Source organism: Heloderma suspectum, chromosome 14, assembly GCF_057233095.1.
Source record: "Heloderma suspectum isolate Gila_16-S chromosome 14, 16-S_ref, whole genome shotgun sequence".
Lineage (NCBI taxonomy): Eukaryota > Metazoa > Chordata > Lepidosauria > Squamata > Helodermatidae > Heloderma > Heloderma suspectum.
In genome coordinates, this window is record NC_139471.1 from 8,658,589 (window position 1) to 8,678,080 (window position 19,492).

Sequence of the window (19,492 nt, forward strand, 5' to 3'; positions counted from 1 at the left end):
GCATAATGACGTAGATTGTTAATGACAGTGTGTGAGCATCCACCAAAAAGCATACCTTTCTACAAGGCTTGGAAGATACTTCGAAAGACGCTTTGAAAGCTCTCCTTTGCTGCGTTGTGAGTATCGTCCGTGGCCGCTTTGGTCTCCTCGGATCCTTCCCATCGTCACCACCCTTCCCTGGGTTCGCCTGTCCTTTGGTCGGTTTGACATCCCCCTCCTCATCATCACTTTTAACTGTCGATGGATTAAAAACACATACACACTACAACTCAATGTGTTAACCCTGCCATCATAAGAACATAAGAAGAGGCCCCGCCGGATCAGACCAAAGGATCCGCCATCTGGCTTCCCTCAGTGGCCAAGCAGATGCTTCTGTGAATGCCACAAGTGGGTTTTTTTGGCTCTCCAGAAACTGATATTCAGAGATAGACTGCTTTTGGGTGTGGAGGTTCCATGAGGCCTTCATGACTAACAGACATTCACAGTCCTCTCCTTTTCCATGAATTCATCTAGCCCATTGTTAGAAGCATCTAAGCTAGGGGCCATCACCACCTCTTGTGGCAAGGGGTTCCATAAGTTAATTCTGTGTTGTGTGAAGAAACATTTTCTTTTGTCTTTCCTGAAATCTGCTGCTCCTCCATTTCCCTGGGTGAATTATGGGAGAAGGAGAAAAATGCTATCTACTTTCTCTACACCTTGCTCAATTTTTGTCATGGTAATGCAACTTCCTTTCCTCTCCTTCCATCCCTCCCTCCTTCCCTTTTTCTCTGTGGTGGGAGAGTGACAGAATGGTCTTGCTGGAGGTCTCCTTTCTTTAAAAATGGCTTGTGGAAATGCTAGTCATGTCTCCTAATAATTAAAATAAAACACACACTGTGAATTGAGTTCTGTAATGAAAAATGAGAGTGTTGTTGTTGTTATATAATACTAACAACAACAACAACAACAACAACAATAATAATAATAATAAATGTTACATCCTAAAAAAGATAATCCCTCAGCCAAGTCCTCCATTGGCTAGAGTGCCAGAAAGTAATTATTGGTGGTTTTGGAATGAAAAGCCAACAGACACATTCAAACCAGATTAAATAGGTCTCTTTTGATTGCTGTGGATCATAAATTTGGGCCACAGAGACATTGATATGTATGCAGGTGTTATTTTAACCAGGAAAAAACACACACTCCTAAACCTGTGTCATAGAAGCCAGGATTTCGTCATTACTAGCTACTACAAATCATAAGGCTATTCAGATGTCACTTGCCCTTGCACAAATCAAGTCCTCAAACAGGCTTTCCTTCTCTCTCTCTCTCTCTCTCCTTCTCTCTCTCTCTCTCTCTCTTGAATGCTAACAAATAGAATTTACATTCAACAAGCTGCTTGAAATCCACCCCTCACTCCATTTCAGTGTTCAGTTGGATGTTCCTAGGTGATTTTTGGCTGTTAGGTCATTGTCAAAATGTTGTCTCTTCTTTCTGCCAGCCCCCTCGCCCAGCCTGGGTAACGTGTGTCTTATCAAATTTCTGTTTTCCAGTTAATGTTGAAAAACTGTAGCAATGTTGGGTGACAGTCTCACCCTCCATTTTGAAGGAAAGAGACATATATATCTCATTTTCACATTTTACTGGATATCTTCAGCTCCACACGCAAAATTTAACCTTTTTGGTTGTTGGTGGTAAACGCATCTCAGTTATTGTAAGATGCACTTCCTATTTCCTCCTCCCCGGTGGAAGGAAGGAGCTTTGCATTTTGGAGAGCTCCTTTAGAGTTCTGACTGGTTCTGATTGAAACCCAGAGTGGATCCACTGCCCCACCGACATTGGAGCCACCAGCCTTCACTGCTCCTCCCTATTTAGGGGCTGTTGCAGGAATGGCAACTGCACAACAGACAGATATATGTGGATGATCCAGAATGAATCTTAAATGCACCTTTGTTGGTTGATAAATTATAATCCAGTCACTTTGGGGAGGGCTCACCTGAATCCGAATCATCGGGACTGACGGAACTGAGCAAGTCTTTCTCCTTTTCATAGTCGCTTTTGCAGAGCAGCTGTCCTTCCTTCAGAACAAATTCATCACCTTTCCTCAGCTGCCGCTCGCAGACGCAGCAGCAGAAGCAGCTCAAGTGGTAAACGCATTCCAGCGCTCTCATCACAAATTCCGTCGGGGCGATCTTCTCCATGCATCCACTGCACTTCGCAGCAAACAACCTATTGGGAACAGAAGAAGGAAGGGGGGGGGAGGTGAAATCATTAAATTGCAGCACAGAGGGTTTCATAGAAACCAGTTCTAGGAGTTTTCATAGAATCATAGGGTTGGAAAGGGTCTACAAGACCATCGAGTCCAACCCCCTGCTCCATGCAGGAAGCCTGATTCCCAGGCGGTCTCCCATCCAAGTACTAGCCAGGGCTGACCCTGCTTAGCTTCTGAGATCGGACGAGATCAGGTGCATCCAGCCCTCTACTAGCAAGGTTGACATTTCTAGAGTTGTGATGAATATATGGATCATACTCCTATTGACGGTTGGGAAGAAATCTGTTCAGTTTGCATTTTTTATCTAATTCGCACTTCCCAAATCGAAACACATTTATACTTCAGTATTGTCACGGTCCGAATTTTGCGGTGCGCTTCTCCAGTCAAAGCGCAAGGATGCGAATGATCACATTAGGGGAAAGCGTGCACAGAAATGCACATCTTTGTGAAAATGATGGACCCCAAAGAATTCTATTTGGGAAATGTGGTTTCCAAAAATGCACATGTTAGGCAAAACTGTGTATGTTATGAAAACTATGCATGGACCTTTAAAAGAATGTGTAAACTGATGCAGAAATGGAACAAAAGAAACTTGAGCTTCAATCCTATGGTCCCTAGGAGAGCATCCCAGGCGGCATGGGAACTCCCCCTCCAAGGGTAGAGAGGTCCACCCTCAGAGGGAGAGAGCTGAACTCAGAACCCTCTCCCATCTGGCACACAAATTTCTGCAGCTGGTTCTTCTCCAACATCAGAATTCCAACATTGGGGGGGGGGAGGGAAAGGAGGAATGCCAGGGTTGTGCCAGGTGTGCGCTGGGAGAGCACTGATCCTCAGACACACCCACCCCCAGAGCAGCAGATCTATATCAGTTCTGAAGCACCACTGTGTTCTTCACCTCAGGTAGCAAAACGTATTGGGCTGGCCCTGCTGGGCCAGGAGCATCGGGGGTACAGATTGGAGCACTCTGCCAGTACAGCAGAGTTCCTAGGGAGGGATGTTGGAGGAATCCATTTAGGGGTGAAGCTCAACATACTTTCGTTGGCTCAGCCTCCCCAGACTTTGGTCCATGTTTTGCTACGTACTATTACTTACTACGTTAGTAAGTCAGGCTATGTGGCCTGACTTGGTCAGGCCAGTTGGTCAGGCCAGTTAGTGGATTTTCCACATTTTCAATTTGCACAAATGACAGCTGGAATGTGTGCAAATGTGCATGATTTGTGCAAATTATGCAATTACGGCCGCCATTTGTGCAAATTGCAGAAATCCATGCGAACGTCGGCTGCAATTTGCGCAAACCTCTATTTGCGCACGTTGTGGCCCGACCCCCCCCCCCATGGAAAAAGTTACCGGAGTTTGTGGAAAACCCACAGCTTAGCTTGTAAAAGCAAGCAGGCAGGAAGCAGAAGTCCGTCGAGCCCCCTAAGGGCCGGATTTCCAAGTGACAGAAATCCCCATTTGTAGGCTCTCCAATGACTTTGCTTCCCCAGGCCAGCCATTGGCTCACCCTGACCTGGATGGACTGTGAAGTCTTCCAGGTCAGTCTGATAACTCCGCAGTCCTGGCTGTCATTCTGCACCTGTCCTGTAGCTACCTAAGGCCCAGCACTGGCAGCAAGAAAAGAAGAGGATGAGGTGGCTGCTGTGTTCTGCTTGCAGCAGCCGAAGGAGAAACCAGCTTCTGGTCCTCTGCAGCCATCCAAGCGTGCCATGTCCACTTTTGTTAAGGCCCACGCAGCATCTGGATGTTTGTTGCCTTAGGAAGGGCATCTGCAGCCAAGAAAGTTCTTAAAGGGATTAAAAGCGTGCATAGATTTCCACGGCTGCTCTTGCAACTTCGGCTCCTTAAACCGACTGGGCTCTGTTCAATGGAGCTTGCCTCTTGAACTCGAAAGGGGCGTGGAGAGGACAGGGAGCTTTCAAAGGGGCTTCAAAAGGATCAGTGTGAGTGTGAAAGCATCTGCAGATGGGCGTCCATTCAGACCATCACAAACTGCTTGCGCTTCAGTAACATTCAATGGTGTGGAGGTAATGAGGGATGGAAGCAGCCTGACAGTGGGCAAAAGTAAAGCATCTGGAAAAAAATGGCACTTTCATATCAGTGGAGAGGGAGGGGGACATTCTTGCTCCCAAGAAGCTTTCTCTGCTTTTTGCAGTGTTTGGGGTCTTTTCATTGGTGACCCTCAAAATGCAAAATATGAATGCTTGAAACCACTAGTCCTCAGCCTTCTCAGACATGCAGTTAACCCCTACTCCAATGCAGGACCCAGAGACATAATGTATGTATGTATTTATTACATAACCAAGCCAAAGTTAAGTGCAACTGAGTCCCATGATCCTAGGGAGTACCTGGCACTGACGTGCAGAGAGGAAATTTCACAGAGGAGTCTGGGAAGTAAATTCATTTCAGTTCAAGCTGGGCTAAGAGAAATCGTTGCAGCAAAGAAAGCACCCTGAGAGCACCTTGGACCTTCGGCTTGAGACTTTGGCTTAAATTGCCTTGAAACTTCAGCTTTTTATGGGTACCAAAAAAAGAGAAAGGGAATCTGAGATGGTCCAGGGAAACTCCCCCTCCATTTAAATAGACAGAGCATATCACTAGGGACATTCACTTGGTGGAAATGAGTGGGACAGCTCCATACAAGGAAGAGGATATCAAATTCAGCTTGACTACTGGATTCCACCCTAATGGCAGAAAGCGAAGAGGATCTAAAGAGCCTCTTGTTGAGGGTGAAAGAGGAGAGTGCAAAAGCTGGTTTGAAACTCAACATTAAAAAAACTAAGATCATGGCATCTGGCCCTATCACTTCCTGGCATATAGAAGGGGAAGAAATGGAAGCAGTGACAGATTTTACTTTCTTGGGCTCCAAGATCACCGCAGACGGTGACTGTAGCCATGAAATTAAAAGACGCTTGCTCCTTGGGAGGAAAGCTATGGCAAACCTAGACAGCATAGTAAGAAGCAGAGACATCACCTTGCCGACAAAGGTCCGTCTAATCAAAGCTATGGTTTTCCCAGTAGTAATGTATGGCTGTGAGAGCCGGACTATAAGGAAGGCTGAGCACCAAAGAATTGATGCTTTCGAACTGTGGTGCTGGAGAAGACTCTTACGAGTCCCCTGGACTGCAAGGAGGTCCAATCAGTCCATCCTAAAGGAAATCAACCCTGAGTGCTCATTGGAAGGACAGATACTGAAGCTGAAGCTTCAATATTTTGGCCACCTAATGCGAAGAGAACACTCTCTGGAAAAGACCCTGATGCTGGAAAAGACTGAAGGCAAAAGGAGAAGGGGACAGCAGAGGATGAGATGGCTAGATAGCATCACCGATGCAATGAATATGAACTTGAGCATGCTCAAGCAAACGAGATGTAGCTTATTAGAGAAGGGACACGCTCATATTAAAACATGTGCTGTCCGAATTCTGACTAGGATGCAAATCCATGCATCCCTGAAAGAGGCCTTGTTTCAGCACTCTTGAAACATTTATGAGCAAAGACAATATTCTAGATGGGATTGGAGCCCAGGATCAATCTATCATTTCCTAATGGTTTGGAGGTTTTGTCCATCTTTACTGTCAAAGAAAACAGCCACTTTTAAAACTGTGTCATAGCTTGCCTCTTCAGTGGCGGTTATCTCTTGCATGTGTATGCCCTTTCTTGAGATCCCACCCTTGAGCTGCAACCATGCTCTCAGGCAAAGAACCAGTGCAACTAAATGGGGCTAACATTAGACTTAGACATGAACCAAACTTGGGTTCAAATCCTGCTTATGCCATGTGTTCGTTTTCTGGCCTCAGAGAAGTAAATCTTTTATACTTCTGGTTTTATAAAAGGGGAAACCTAACCCTGACCTCCCTACTGAGTCTGCATGAGTAGAAGACTTAATACTCATATAATGATAATGATGGAGACACTGCATCCACACATATATAGAATGCCTTTATGCTGACAATAACTACAATTAGATGTCATATATCAAAGATTGGGGGTTAAGGCTCTAGGGTCAGGTGCTGTGATTTGCAAGCAGGTCAGTAACTCTCAACTGTTTGGAGGTTTTGCACATCTCTATTGACAAAGAGAGGAAATCAACCCTGACTACTCATTGGAAGGACAGATACTGAAGCTGAAGCTCCAATATTTTGGCCACCTAATGCGAAGAGGAAACTCGCTGGAAAAGACCCTGATGCTGGGAAAGACTGAAGGCAAAAGGAGAAGGGGCCGGCAGAGGATGAGATGGCTAGATAGCATCACCGATGGAATGAATATGAACTTGAGCACGCTCCGGGAGAGAGCGGAGGACAGGAAGGCCTGGCGTGCTTTGGTCCATGGGGTCACGAAGAGTCGGACACGACTGAGCGACTGAACAACAACAGCAACTGGATTCTATCTATCTATCTATCTATCTATCTATCTATCTATCTATCTAAAAAAACAGATACCAAAACACACAACACGAAACTGAACTTGACAAATGACCTGAGTCTGATATCTCTTGATCAAAACCACAGCTCGTTAGATGGCTTAGCATATAAATGCAGGGCAGTAAACCTGTTGAGGGGTCGGAATGGAAGCTTACCAGATCACCCCTGTATGGGGTTTTCAACTCAAGCAATAAATCTGAAGAGAGAGAAGTGGATAGTTGGATCAGGCACAGAAGGTTTCCCCTCCTCCTTGCAGTTCCCCCCACCCTCAGTAAGAATGGCCTGGCTGGATTAGACCAATTATTCAGTGTAAAGAGTTGAAAAGTAAATGACCGTACAGTGCATTTAGGGACTAGACTGCTTCTGAAATGCAGATGGTGCATGCTTGAATGCTTCCCTGTGTTAAAAAAACTGACAACTTCCCATCACATACAAAACCAGCAAGGAAGGGAGAAGGCCAAGTTTGACGTCTCACTAGCTTTCCACTAGCAGGGAGTTTTTGTCATAGGGGAATATTCAGTCAGATAACCCGTCTCCCCCTGCATTCTGAAGTGATCTGGTCTTAAGAGGGCTGTGCCAGGCGATATGTCTGACTGTGCAGTTCAGCTCTTGGTTGCTATTTGACAGGGCTCATCCATTGAGAATAGTGGCTTGCTGAATGTTTTCGAAAAGTTGCTGGTTGAGAGCTGCAGTTGTTTGTCCAACAACTCCAAGATATACTGCCAGCTGAAAGTGGAGGTTCCATTTTGCATTCATGTAATGACTATAGACAGATTTAATTAGTCCCACCCCTTGCATGACTCAGTGAAGTAAAGAGCAGCCAATGGTCCCCCTCTGCTCCACTCTTTGCTTCAAAATAAGGCAGAATTGACATTTTGTTTCTTGAATGTTTCATGGTTGCTAATATTTCCCTGTTGCTATCAAGAGTCCCAGAGGGCTGATGCACACGCACATCATCGCTCATCGACTGTAGAACAACAGAATTATGGAGCTGGAAGAGAACTTGGAGGTCATCAAGTCCAACCTGCTGCCATTAAAGGCTGGTGGCTCCGACGTCAGTGGGGCTTCAGTCAGAACCAGTCTGAACTCCAAAGGAGCTATCCAAGGTGCCGGAGAGGATTCACCGCCCCACTGACATCGGAGCCACCAGCCTTCACTGCCTGCTGCTCAGTGCAGGCTCTGCAATGCAGGATGTAACTACAGAATCCCAGACAGACGGCTGTTCAGCTTCTGCTTAAATATCTCCAGCAAAGGAGATCTCTCTACTTCCGAAGGCAGGCTGTTCCACCCCTGAACAGCCCTCGTTGTTAGGACGTTTCTCTGAATGTTTCGCTTCCCTGCCATTTCCCTGCAACAGCTGCTTCCCTGCAATGTCCACCCCTTGGTTCTAGCCTTGGCCTCTGGAGCAACTGAGAGGAGGGCATGTCCTTTGTGTGTGAATGAACATTACAGATCAACCGCTGCAAACTGAATGCTGGCATCACCCAATGTCAAGTAACACACAACGCCACTGTAGTTATATCTCCTGAAAAAAGACAACTCACATGGAGACAACTTTGGCAGAGTCTCCATGTGTTGTGCAATGAAGCAGTGTTAAGCCTTTATTTTTACTAAAGATCTGGCCTCACCCGCTTCTGGAATGCAAACCCCTGACAGGTTTTGACCAAGGTAATGTGGACCTCAATAGGAAAAAGGTTCCTCAATTCTAAGTATAAGAATTCTAAGTATGAGGTTTGGAGAAAGTAAATTGAGAAAACTGTCTCTTTCACTCCCAGTTCTTTAGATCACCCAATGAAATCGATTGGTCCTTCTTTACCCAACACATAACTCATGTGGAAGTCATGGCCACAATATGTGTGGGTGGCTAAGAAGTTAGATGGCTTTCAAAGGAGATTTGATAGACTCAGAGGGAGGAGGAGAGATCTGTCAATTGTGACTAGCCATGGCAGTGAGATGGAGCTTCCAGGTTCAGAGGCAGTGCACTTGCTGGGAGCATCAGCTGTGGAAGACAAAGGCTGTTGGCCTTCATGCCCTCCTTGTGGGCTCCCCAAAGGCACCTAGCTGGCTGCCAACAGAAACAGGATGCTCAGCTAGAGGGACCTTTGGCTCTTCACCTTAATGTTATTCATGTGCCACGATGTATACCAGCCTTCTTCAACCTGGAGCCCTTCAGATGGGTTGGACCACAGCTCCCATCATCTGCAGACAGCACATGCAATAGCCGTGCTGTCTGGAGAAGATGGGAGTTGTAGACCAAGCCATCTGGGTGGTGCCAGGTTGGTGAAGGCTGATATCTGCCATGCCCATGGGAGCAGATGTCCCTCCTCATCCTAACCCATAAAAGGAAGTTCAGCACTGGTGGAAGAGGATGGGGAAATACAATGTGCGTTTGGATGCTCCTAGGAAGCCTGACGGCGTGCGTGGCCTTCTTCGCCTTGTGCAGCACAGCAGATGAAACAAGGCCATTGTGATTCCCTGTGCCGGGGCACCAGCCATCTGGCATTTTGTACGGGGTGGCTGATTTATTACCTTTCGGGTTGTTATCTTGCTTTTAAATTCGACCCTACTCCGCCTCCCTCCAACCACCGTTCTGCACTGTTTACTCTTATAATAATGTCCTAACAACCTAACCTTTACCTTTTCAATCGCCTCGCCCGCGTCTTTAATTTCCTCCTGTTTGTGAGGCAAATAGATTGTAATGGTTTTCTTATAACTCATTTACTGCACGGGCCAAGATAGCTGCCGTGCGGTGTTGGGTTTGCTGTTCACATTAAGTGCGGTTCAAGAGGTTCGCTACACAGGACAGAGCTGTAAAAAGGGGCCCGTTCAGTAAGCCTGGCCCATTCTGCCGCTTGTGCAGGCCAATATTGCAGAGGATGTTATTAAACATGGTTTAATCTGTGCTTGGCTCACCCCGATGCAAGCTGCCAAAGTGTCCGGGATTTTAAATCACGCTTCCTCTGTTTGCTAATTATGATGTTTTACGATGTTGGCCAAACAAACATGAAACAAAGAGATACAGCTTTACAAGGAAGTACGCACACATCATGCAAAGACAGAGGTTGTTAATGGCAGGGCTGGCATCAAAGGTCAGCATGGTTGGGCAGCTGCCGAGGGTCCACTCTCCAGTAGGGGGCCCACAGACAAGAACCCCCTCCTCTTCTTCACCACTGCAACCTGTTTCTTCACTCACCTCTCTGGCCCAAAGAGAGAAAACAGCAGTGGTGCTGAGAAGGAGCAGCAGCTGTCACCGTCTGGTCTCCGCCTGGCAAGCAAGGAGGTGGTAGCCGTGATGAGGAAGAAGAGCAACAGCACAACTTGAGACCAGGGTACCTGAGAGAGTCCTTGCTAACCTGCCCAGCCACTGAGGTCATCGGAGGGCACGGTCTTGGAGGTTCCACATGGACCCCTGGCCCAGCTGGAGTCCACCAGGAAAAGAGCCTTCAGTGTGGTGGTCCCCTTCCTGTGGAACTCCCTGCCTCTGGACATCATGCAGGCACCAAGCTTGTGTCGCTTTTGGCACCCCCTGAGGACATCGTTATTTCGAGAGGCCTTCCTTGAGCCGTGGTTTATTAAATTCAGAATTCGTGTTTTTTAAAAATGTTTTAGGGCACAATCCTATGGCTACCAGACAGTGTCTAGATGGCCATAGGATTGGTTGGTTTCTGGAGAACCACCTCCCCACTCCCTCCCCCGCAGCCTCGTAGGCAGCAGGGATCATCCCCGCCCTCCGTGCTCTCCAGAGCAGTGCAGAGCAGGGGGGGGGGGATGGGGCGTTCCCAGGGGCTGGGCGGGGAGTTCGTAAGTGCCAGTACGACACTTCCTATGTGTCGTCTGGCCTCCCCACCCCATGCCCCGATGTCCCGTGGCTAGACAGCCAAAATCAGCTATCTAGCCATGAACGCAGGATGGCTGGAGTGCGGAGGAGAGGATCCCCTCCACGATCTTCCCACCATGCATTGGATAAGTGGCCTGCTCAGGAACGGGCTGAAGGAGTTCTGTAGCACTTCAGGCAAGGCAGCCTTGTGATGAGATTCCTTAGGCTGCCCCACATCATCTGTGGCAGTGGGGCTGGTTGTGGACTCCCAACCTTCCTCCTCCAGGAAGCTGCCCCTGAGCTCAGGTCGGGTAGGAGCATGACCTTGAGCTACCACATCTCTGGCTTCCAAGCCCAGCTGAAGCTCAGCCTCTTCTGTCAAGCTGCTGGCGTAGCCCCTCTCTCCTCACCCCTAACCGAGACAAATCCAAAGTGCAGGTAAGCAGCCTTTGTTCCCTTCCTTCCCTTTCCTCTAAAACAGGGTGGCCATGTGTTGCAGCCACCTCCCAGCATCTGCCACCTGAGGCTACCGCCTCACTTTGCCTAATGGTGGGGCCGGTCCTGTGTCGCCCCCTGGGAACCCCGGAGGGCCAGACTGGAACTCCAGGGGCTGAGGTTCTCAACCCTGTGTGCAGCAGCTTCTTGTGCTTCTCCTGCCTGATGGGTGGGGAAACCAGCCACCATACTGCCAAGAAGGCGGCGGCAACCCAAAGCTCTGTGTGTGCGTAGTCAGCTGCTCTCTACAGTGTGAGCTTGTCTGTAGCCCTACAGTGGGGAAAACCTGGCAGCAGGACTCTGCCAGGCTGGCTCTGAAGGAATAACAACAACAACGTCTTTATTTTATTTATTACATTTATATCCTGCCTTTTCTTCCTTAAGGAACCCAAGGCGGCTTACATTATCCTCCTCCTCCTCTCCATTTTATCCCCACAACAACAACCCTGTGAGGTGGGTTGGGCTGAGAGTCTGCGACTGGCCCAAAGTCACCAGTGAGCTTCGTGGCTGAGTGGAGACTAGAACCCGGATCTCCCAGCTCCCAGTCCAACACTCTCGCCACTACACCACGCTGGCTCTCTTTCCGCCAGTAACTAGTTGTAGTAGCTAGTAGTGATTGCACGAGTGACGTGTTTCCGTGTCTTTTAAGGTCCTTCTAAATCAATATTTTATTCATTTGTTTGCTGGAGATTGGAAAAGGAAACACACACATACAGGGAAATGCGCGCACATATGCAGATATCATGAATAGTTCTGGATTTGCAGTTGCATGTCGGTCATCTTACAGCACATCAAAAAGACGGGGTTCAGGTTGTTGCTGTGTGCCTCTTGTTTGCCAGTAATATATCTATTTATTGCATTTATATACTGCCTTTTTTCCTCCCTAAGGAACCCAAGCTGGTGTACATAAACTCCCTCCTCTCCATTTTTTCTTCACAACAACAACCCCGTGAGGTAGGTTGGGCTGAGAGTCAATGGCTGATCCATAGTCACCCAGGGAACTTCATGGTCGTGTGGAGACTAGAACTTGGATCTCCCAACTCCTAGTCCAACGTTCTAACCGCCACACCACACTGGCTCTCAATAATAATAATAATAATAATAATAATAATAATAATAGTAATCATCATCATCATCCTATCGAAAGGTTCAGAGTTCCTTGTGGAGAGAGGCAAATGCTGAAATGGATGCATCCTCCTCTTAATTTTCACCCCCTAATTGACAGTGGCCCGCTCTGTCACTGTCGCCTGTGTCGATCCGCCAGCCTCGTTCCCTCCCGGCGCTTTGATGGGAGAATTTATGAGGAATCAAATTATTGCCGCGAGAAGAGAATTAAAACCATCCTTCATTTACAAAGCCCCCATGATTGCCTTGTCGTGCTCCACCTTTGGGATTCTAAATGTGCCTCCCCTTCCCGCAACGCCCATTGCTCTTTACAAGTGCAGCAATTGCACGCTACAGATTATGGCTGCAATTTTCTTCTAATCTGCTCTGGAGCCGAGGAACTATTATATAGCAAGAGATTAAAAAAGTTAAGGGCGCCGGCTGAATGCATTAAAAAAAAGGAGAAAAAGCGGCAGCAGCAATTAAAAAGCCTAATGGATTAACAAGCAGCAATTATTTGGGGGAGTACTGTAGTTTGGGGCTAAACTGTGGAAGCAGATGTGGACAAAGGCTGTGCAAGTTGTAAATGTTCAAGTGGCTTCCCTAGCCATGGAAAACATGTTGCAACAGCCATGGGAACATCTGATGGAATTAGATGCTTTATACATCCCCCCCCCCACCTCACATGTAGAAACTTAGCACACTTGGCAAGATTGATTACACACTCCCATTGAATCAGACCTATATATTAAGGGTGAAATCCACAATTCTTGAGACTGTACTCAGCTTGCCTTTGTTCATTCTCTCACAGATTTCTATTGCCATTTAGGGCCTTAGCATGCTTAGAGTTAGTTGCAAAGCTTTTACAGAACGTCATCGACTGAGCTTTTTTATTATGTAACCTACTAGCCCTCATGATGACACAGAATGGGCTGGTTCACATGCCATAACAGCCCACCGTGGGTTAATTTACCTGTAGGGGCTGTTGCATCGTACTGGGCCCCTATGGGCGCCATTTTTGAATGGTACCCGCTTTGCCATGGGTTGTTGTGTTATGCAAACTCAGGTGGCAGGGGTTGTTTGAGAGTTAGTCAACCCTCAAATAGTCCTAAAACAAGCCATGGTATTGTGCAAACCCGGTCAATATACATATATTATGGGGAAGAAGGAGATTTAGCATGGTTTGAAGGCCCACATTTACATATCATGAAGGTTCAATGGCCAAAATGGCAGTGCATTTTAAGAACATTTGTTGGTTGTTGCTGTTATTGTTTTAATGTTGTAAGATTCTTTGTGTACCTGTGAGAATGAAGACCCTTTGTAGGAAATACAAGACCCTTTGCCACCTTGTACACAAAGGTATGAAGAGTCAGAATTGCTCACAGAACTGATTTCACACCAGACCACAGCGTGTGACCAACACATCTTAAGAGTATGAGATGGAGATAATATTGGTTGGTGGTCATGTTGTCACTGGTCTACTCTGCTGTAGCCCCAATTGAAGGTGGTTTGTTATGCAAATGAAGGAAAATTCACAGGGAGCAGTTAAAAAGGGGGCAATGGAAGCAGAGAAGGGGGGGCTCAACTACAACTACTTATCTATTACCTATAACTCCTATAACTACTTAGTGTAGGCCTTGATTTGCTGCAGCCCGCATGGAGATGTGAAGGCTTGGAAAAGGCCCCAGAAAAAATGGGGGGGGGATGGGGGGGAGATAACTCCACACATATATATTTGCATAAGGAAATTTGATGCAAATTTGCGTCTTCTTTGTCCTCTCCTTTGGTTATGCATAAGTGACCACAGTAAGCAACCCTGGGCCTGCCAAAGTGGGGCACCAGACCCCCATCCCATGTGCATTGTTGACAAAGTTTGCAGATGATGGTACTTCTGTGTAGGAAAGAACCTACAATTGTACAATGACCACATAGGGCATTTGTAAGTGCTGTATTTATTTGTTTTGCTGAACACAACCCACAGGAAGCTGCAGCCAAATCCAAGGGTGAGATCATGACCCATTTTCAAAACAATTATTTTCATTTGCATCCCCTCTGAAGAGTGTAGAGCATGTTGCCGAGATCAAGTCAAGACTGGCAGAACTGCATCATGATATGTCTTTGGTTCAGTTCCTGGGTCAGGGCCAGCCCAAGACATTTGGCTGCATGTGGCAGAGAAGGAAAGGGTGTCTCCCTCCCGCATCAAGGGGGACGTGGTACCCTAGGGCAGTCAAGTTATGTGGGCAGCTGAGCAAGAAAATCCCAGAAGCACCTTTCCTTGTCAGTAAAAATTCGATGATGATGATGATGTTGATGATAATAATAATAATTTAAATAACCAACCATCTGTTGACTTTTCATACCACCTAGAATTAGCCACCTGAGGCAGCCTCCTTTCTCTGCCTAATGGTAGAGCCGGCCTTAAAATGACACAATATCAACTTCACCATCTACATGCAGCTTGGATGTTATTTCCAAAGAAAAACTAGAGATACATCTTAACTTCTCCTCATCGAAATCTCTCCCATAAATTTTGGCCTTCTCAGTTACCAGGTCTTACTTCCAAAGTGGAATGAGTGCATAACAGAACCCTCAGTTCTTCCACGGTGTCCCAAAATGATTTGATCCTCTTTGTTCCCCTCACCCAGCCCCAAACAACCCTATATTACCAATGCATAAGTGCATAATGATCAAACAAGGTACAATCTGTTTATTTATTTCATTTCTATACCGCCCAATATACTAGAACCCGGATCTCCCAGCTCCCAGTCCAACACTCTCGCCACTACACCACGCTGGCTCTCTTTCCTCCAGTAACTAGTTGTAGTAGCTAGTAGTGATTGCACGAGTGACGTGTTTCCGTGTCTTTTAAGGTCCTTCTAAATCAATATTTTATTCATTTGTTTGCTGGAGATTGGAAAAGGAAACACACACATACAGGGAAATGCGCGCACATATGCAGATATCATGAATAGTTCTGGATTTGCAGTTGCATGTCGGTCATCTTACAATAGCCGAAGCTCTCTGGGCGGTTCACAAAAATTAAAACCAAACAACACACAATAAAACAATTTAAAATATATAGAACATTAAAACCACAATATAACAATACAACCACAATAAAACCGAGCAGCAGTACAGGAGTTTAAAATACAGATTTAAAACAGCAAAGATAAAAATTTAGAAAGCTAAAATGCCTGGGAAAATAAAAAGGTCTTCACCTGGCGCCGAAAGGAGTACAATGTAGGCGCCAGGCGAACCTCACTAGGGAGCTCATTCCAGAGCCGGGGTGCCACAACAGAAAAAGCCCTCCTCCTAGTAGCCACCCGCCTCACTTCCTTTGGCAGGGGCTCACGGAGAAGGGCCGCTGATGATGATCTTAAGGTCCGCGCAGGCACATATGGGAGCCTGCCCGGACAAGAGAAAGAGACACACACACAATCGATGTGTGCACTTGTATATCATGTCTACTCATCACAATATCAGTTGTGACCATACCTTGAATATAGGTGGGTTAAACGTGAGCCACAACCTTTATGGATTTAACACAGAGGACATCTGTGTGGGCAGATATGGTCAATCTTAGCTACTAAGGGTGAGTGTATCTTAACCCAAGTCCAGACACAGAGCAACAGCTGTCTCCAGTTTTCTGGCCACACCTTTGGGTGTTGAGGGGTGCTCTTCTGAATTTTGGACCCTCAAGTCCCACAGCTCTAATGTCCGACCCATTCAGATCCCTATGGGGTTCCTTTCCCTGCCCCAGGGCCAATGACCCATGGTGGCAAGTAGGGATGAAGGAGAATTTTTTTCAGTTTGCATTTTAACGTCAGCTTACCCAGTTTTGCACTTCCAAAGGAATACGTGAACCAAAACTCATTTATCGTTCAAAATTTGCACTCCTCCACATTTTGCAATGGAGTTCTCCAACAACAACAAAATGTGTACAAAACTGTGTATATTCAGGAGACGTGCATGCAAAAAAACATGAAAAAGGTGGGATGGAAAGGTAATAATTAAATAAGTAAAGGAGTTGAAAATGTGGATGCCCCAATTCGAGAAATTTAGAAATCCTCCTAGTTGAAGCAGGACTGAGGAAGGGTGGGATGCAGGGCAGAATGAACCCAAGGAACAATAAGGAAATGAAATAGGGTGTGGGTGTGCGCACGCACTTTCATTCCTAAACAAGGAATTGGATTGGATCCAGAACAAGTCAGTTGACCTTAGGTGCTGTTGAAATAAGTGGGAATGAATTAAAGACATGCCTAATGTTTCTAAGGCGGCCACTTAAGCATCACCCACAAAGAAGAGAAAAGAGGACACATGTTTGCATAAAATTTGCATCTGCTCACACAGATACACATTGTATAATACACATACATACACACACAACTTTAGATATCATGAGCATATTTTAAATAGAAATACAATACATCTCACCATGGTGGAGAAACCTGACCACGTTATAACTGCTGGGCAACTTCAAGGCCTCTAATCTCCCTTCTGAATGGTTCCTTCTCTTTAAAGCGGACTCAGACTTGACAGCCCTTTGAGGGTTCCTTCCATAGAGGACTGTCCTCTGTAAAACAGGAGACATTGCTACCCTAAACTTGTCCCATTAATTTCAGCAGGATCTAAGCGCATGTAACTTAGTCTGGATTCAGCCCAGTATACATAATATGAGGATCTACATGTTACATGAATTTCCATTGATCTGAATGGATCTACTCTCCAAGTATGCCTAAATTTGGAACCCACCCAGCCCTTTGAAGAATGGTGCAGCTCAGCCACACAATTCCTTGTTCCACCCTATGGAAAGCTCGTCTCAGTTTGATTCTAATGGAATTAATAACTCTTTATGGTTTTTGTTTTGTCTTGAAGGACAGTGGGGTGGAGGTTGTTTGACAAACATGACTTAGGGAAAGAATTTATAATAGCCCTTTCTTCTGGAATGGGAACATTAAGAAGACGGGTGGGGGCGGCAGGGAAGAGTTGGGGCCTGTATAAAACAAAATAACTTCATATGCCGGCTTGCCGAGACACCGTGCCGGAGTTTCTCATGCCCAGAGCCCATCAAGGAAGCCATTTAGTTGCTGATTTGCAAGGGAGAGATTCCTTCGTCCTGCGGTGTTAATGTCTTTCCAGTGGGGGGTCTATTGCCAAATTCCAAACTCATCAACACAATCTTTTATTAATAACCCCTCGAAAGGCTTTTGTGGCAGCGTTATTGCGGAAGACACGGAAAGCTCCGTGGTGTCATCCGTTATCTAGATGGTGAGGGGTGGGGTGGTGGGGGAGGAAAAACACGGGGAAATAAAACAAACGTGTCGACATTTTATAAACAAAATGTTTCATGCGTTACATCTCCTCGCCTTCCCTCCGTATAAAACAGTGGGGTGCAGGAAGGAGGCATTGGCAAAGATTTGCTGTTAGAGGGGGAAATGCCATTTGGCTGGAAACTCCCCCCACCTCCCTAGATTTGTTGCTGGGGAGAGAGAAGCGTTTCCTCTCCCTCCCCCCCTCCTCCACCCTCCCCAATGGGTTTGGGCCCGCCAAACCAGTCCCACTTCACATGACACGGCAGGAGTTTTTCAGAGGGACAAGTTTAGGCAAAGCTTCGCTGCCTTTCGAGGGACAGCGGGTTTGACCTGGGAGATGTGAATTCAAATCCTTCATTTCATGGCCTTGAAGATGGTCACCTGATGGCTGCAATGTCAAGTGACTGTCTGCATGTGTAAAAGAACTATCATGGATGAAGAACAACAGAAGGGCACCCATTGTTCAGTACCAGGCTTGGTGTGGCCATGTGTCCTGCTTTACAGAGCATGGTCCTCTTTGTGAAAGGCTGTCACAAGACAGTCCTCTATTAGAAGGCCTCCTCTGCCCAGTCCAAGTACAGTTTACAGGTAACGGACCCTTAGCAGAGAGAGCAGGGCCCTTGAGGTGCCCATCCCTGAACAGCAAACCGAGAAGGCGGCACCCAGCTCACCTGGTCACTGTCTTCCCCAATGTATTGTATTTCTTATAGTCATTCTTTCTAATTTTGTACTGACACATCTAAGTTAGCTTCTGCAAACTGTATGCAAAATGGCGCCCTCTTTTTGGTCCACTCTTTGGATGATGCATGACCTCTTCCTTTTGGTGAGGCGTAAGAGGACACCTGTCAAGGGGCTCCTTGGAGGCCTCTCTCAGTCTAATCTAGTAGCCAAGTCCAGACACAGACAAAGGGATTCTTTTCAAAGCTTTATTCCTCTTTTACAACTTAACAACTCTACTGTTAGCAACTAGATATAAGCAGCAGAGTACCTATGCCCTACGTTGGAACAGTTGGTCCCCGTTTGAAAGGGAATTACTGGCAGACCCCTGAACTTAAGGACTAGGGAGAGTCTCTCCCCTTTTCCCCTGGATCCTCTGGGCGCGGCTGGTGTTTGCGCGCCAACCGGGCACTACGCCTCCTTTCTGCGCCCCCCATTTGGCGCCGCTCTCTGTGTCGGCGTCGCGCGTCCATCAAGTCTGCTTCCCATGCTCTGTCACTCCCAGGACTGCTATCTAAGCTAGGAATGCTGGTGGGAGGAATCTCCATCAGCTGTTGGCCCTGGAAAAGAGGAGCGCGCTCCTTTCCCAGGAGCGACTCCTCTTCCTCAGAATCAGAACTACGCTGGGATTCTATGGGCTCAGTGTCCACCCTGACAACACCTTAACAAGGTGGATAAAAGCCTGCTAGTCAAGCCTGGTTCCTAGGCAAGTCAGGGCAGGGTGAAGCAAAATGCAGAGGAGGAGGAGGAGGAGGAGGAGGAAGACAAAGGTGGCCAGAAGTCACAAGGAGCAAATTGCTTAGATACTCAGAAGCTTCTGCCCCAAGTCTCAGGGTCTTTCACCTGCCCTGCTCTGGCCTACTGGTGCCAGGGGACTTCCTTGTCTGGTCTCTGTGCAGTTCCCTGCATTGCCTGAGCTCACAATGTGAAGATCTGCTGTGCATTCATGTCTTGACATTGGAATACTGGAGTCACCACTGACCTGGGCTGTAAGCAGTCACAGGAAGCCAAGAGGCCCTCCTTGGTTCTATGCACCATGTCCAACAGTAATTTGGGACAGGGCTGGCACTCTGGAAGGGCTCACGGCTGACTTTTTCCTGGGCTGCCACTTCACACAGTGCCAGGTGGCTGAGCCTAGCTGCCATTTTAATGTCCCACAATGCCTTGGAGTGATGCTATATCAGGGGCATTATGGGAAATGAAAATGGCAACTACATCCAGCTACTCAGTGCTACTCAGAGTACAGTAGGGATGTTAGAGAATTCCGCCACGGACTCCAATGAAGCCAGATTCTTTAGAATCCAGGCCCCCGGAGTCCGTGGTGGAATGGAGCAATCCCCACCACCACCCCGTGAAATTTTCCTGGGACGGACCCTAT

At 47.0% G+C, this 19,492-nt stretch overlaps 1 protein-coding gene across 1 annotated transcript in view; it reads right to left on the reverse strand.

Moving 5' to 3' along the window:
- The window catches only part of LMX1B (LIM homeobox transcription factor 1 beta), a 229,504-nt gene that overhangs the window by 21,831 nt on the left and 188,181 nt on the right, over positions 1–19,492 (reverse strand). Inside the window, exons 3-4 of the mRNA XM_084821254.1 lie at positions 1,976–2,208; positions 56–234 (exon numbers count right to left, since the gene is read on the reverse strand). Of these exons, the coding sequence (XP_084677380.1) occupies positions 56–234; positions 1,976–2,208 (412 nt within the window). The remainder of the gene's footprint in view (positions 1–55; positions 235–1,975; positions 2,209–19,492) is intronic.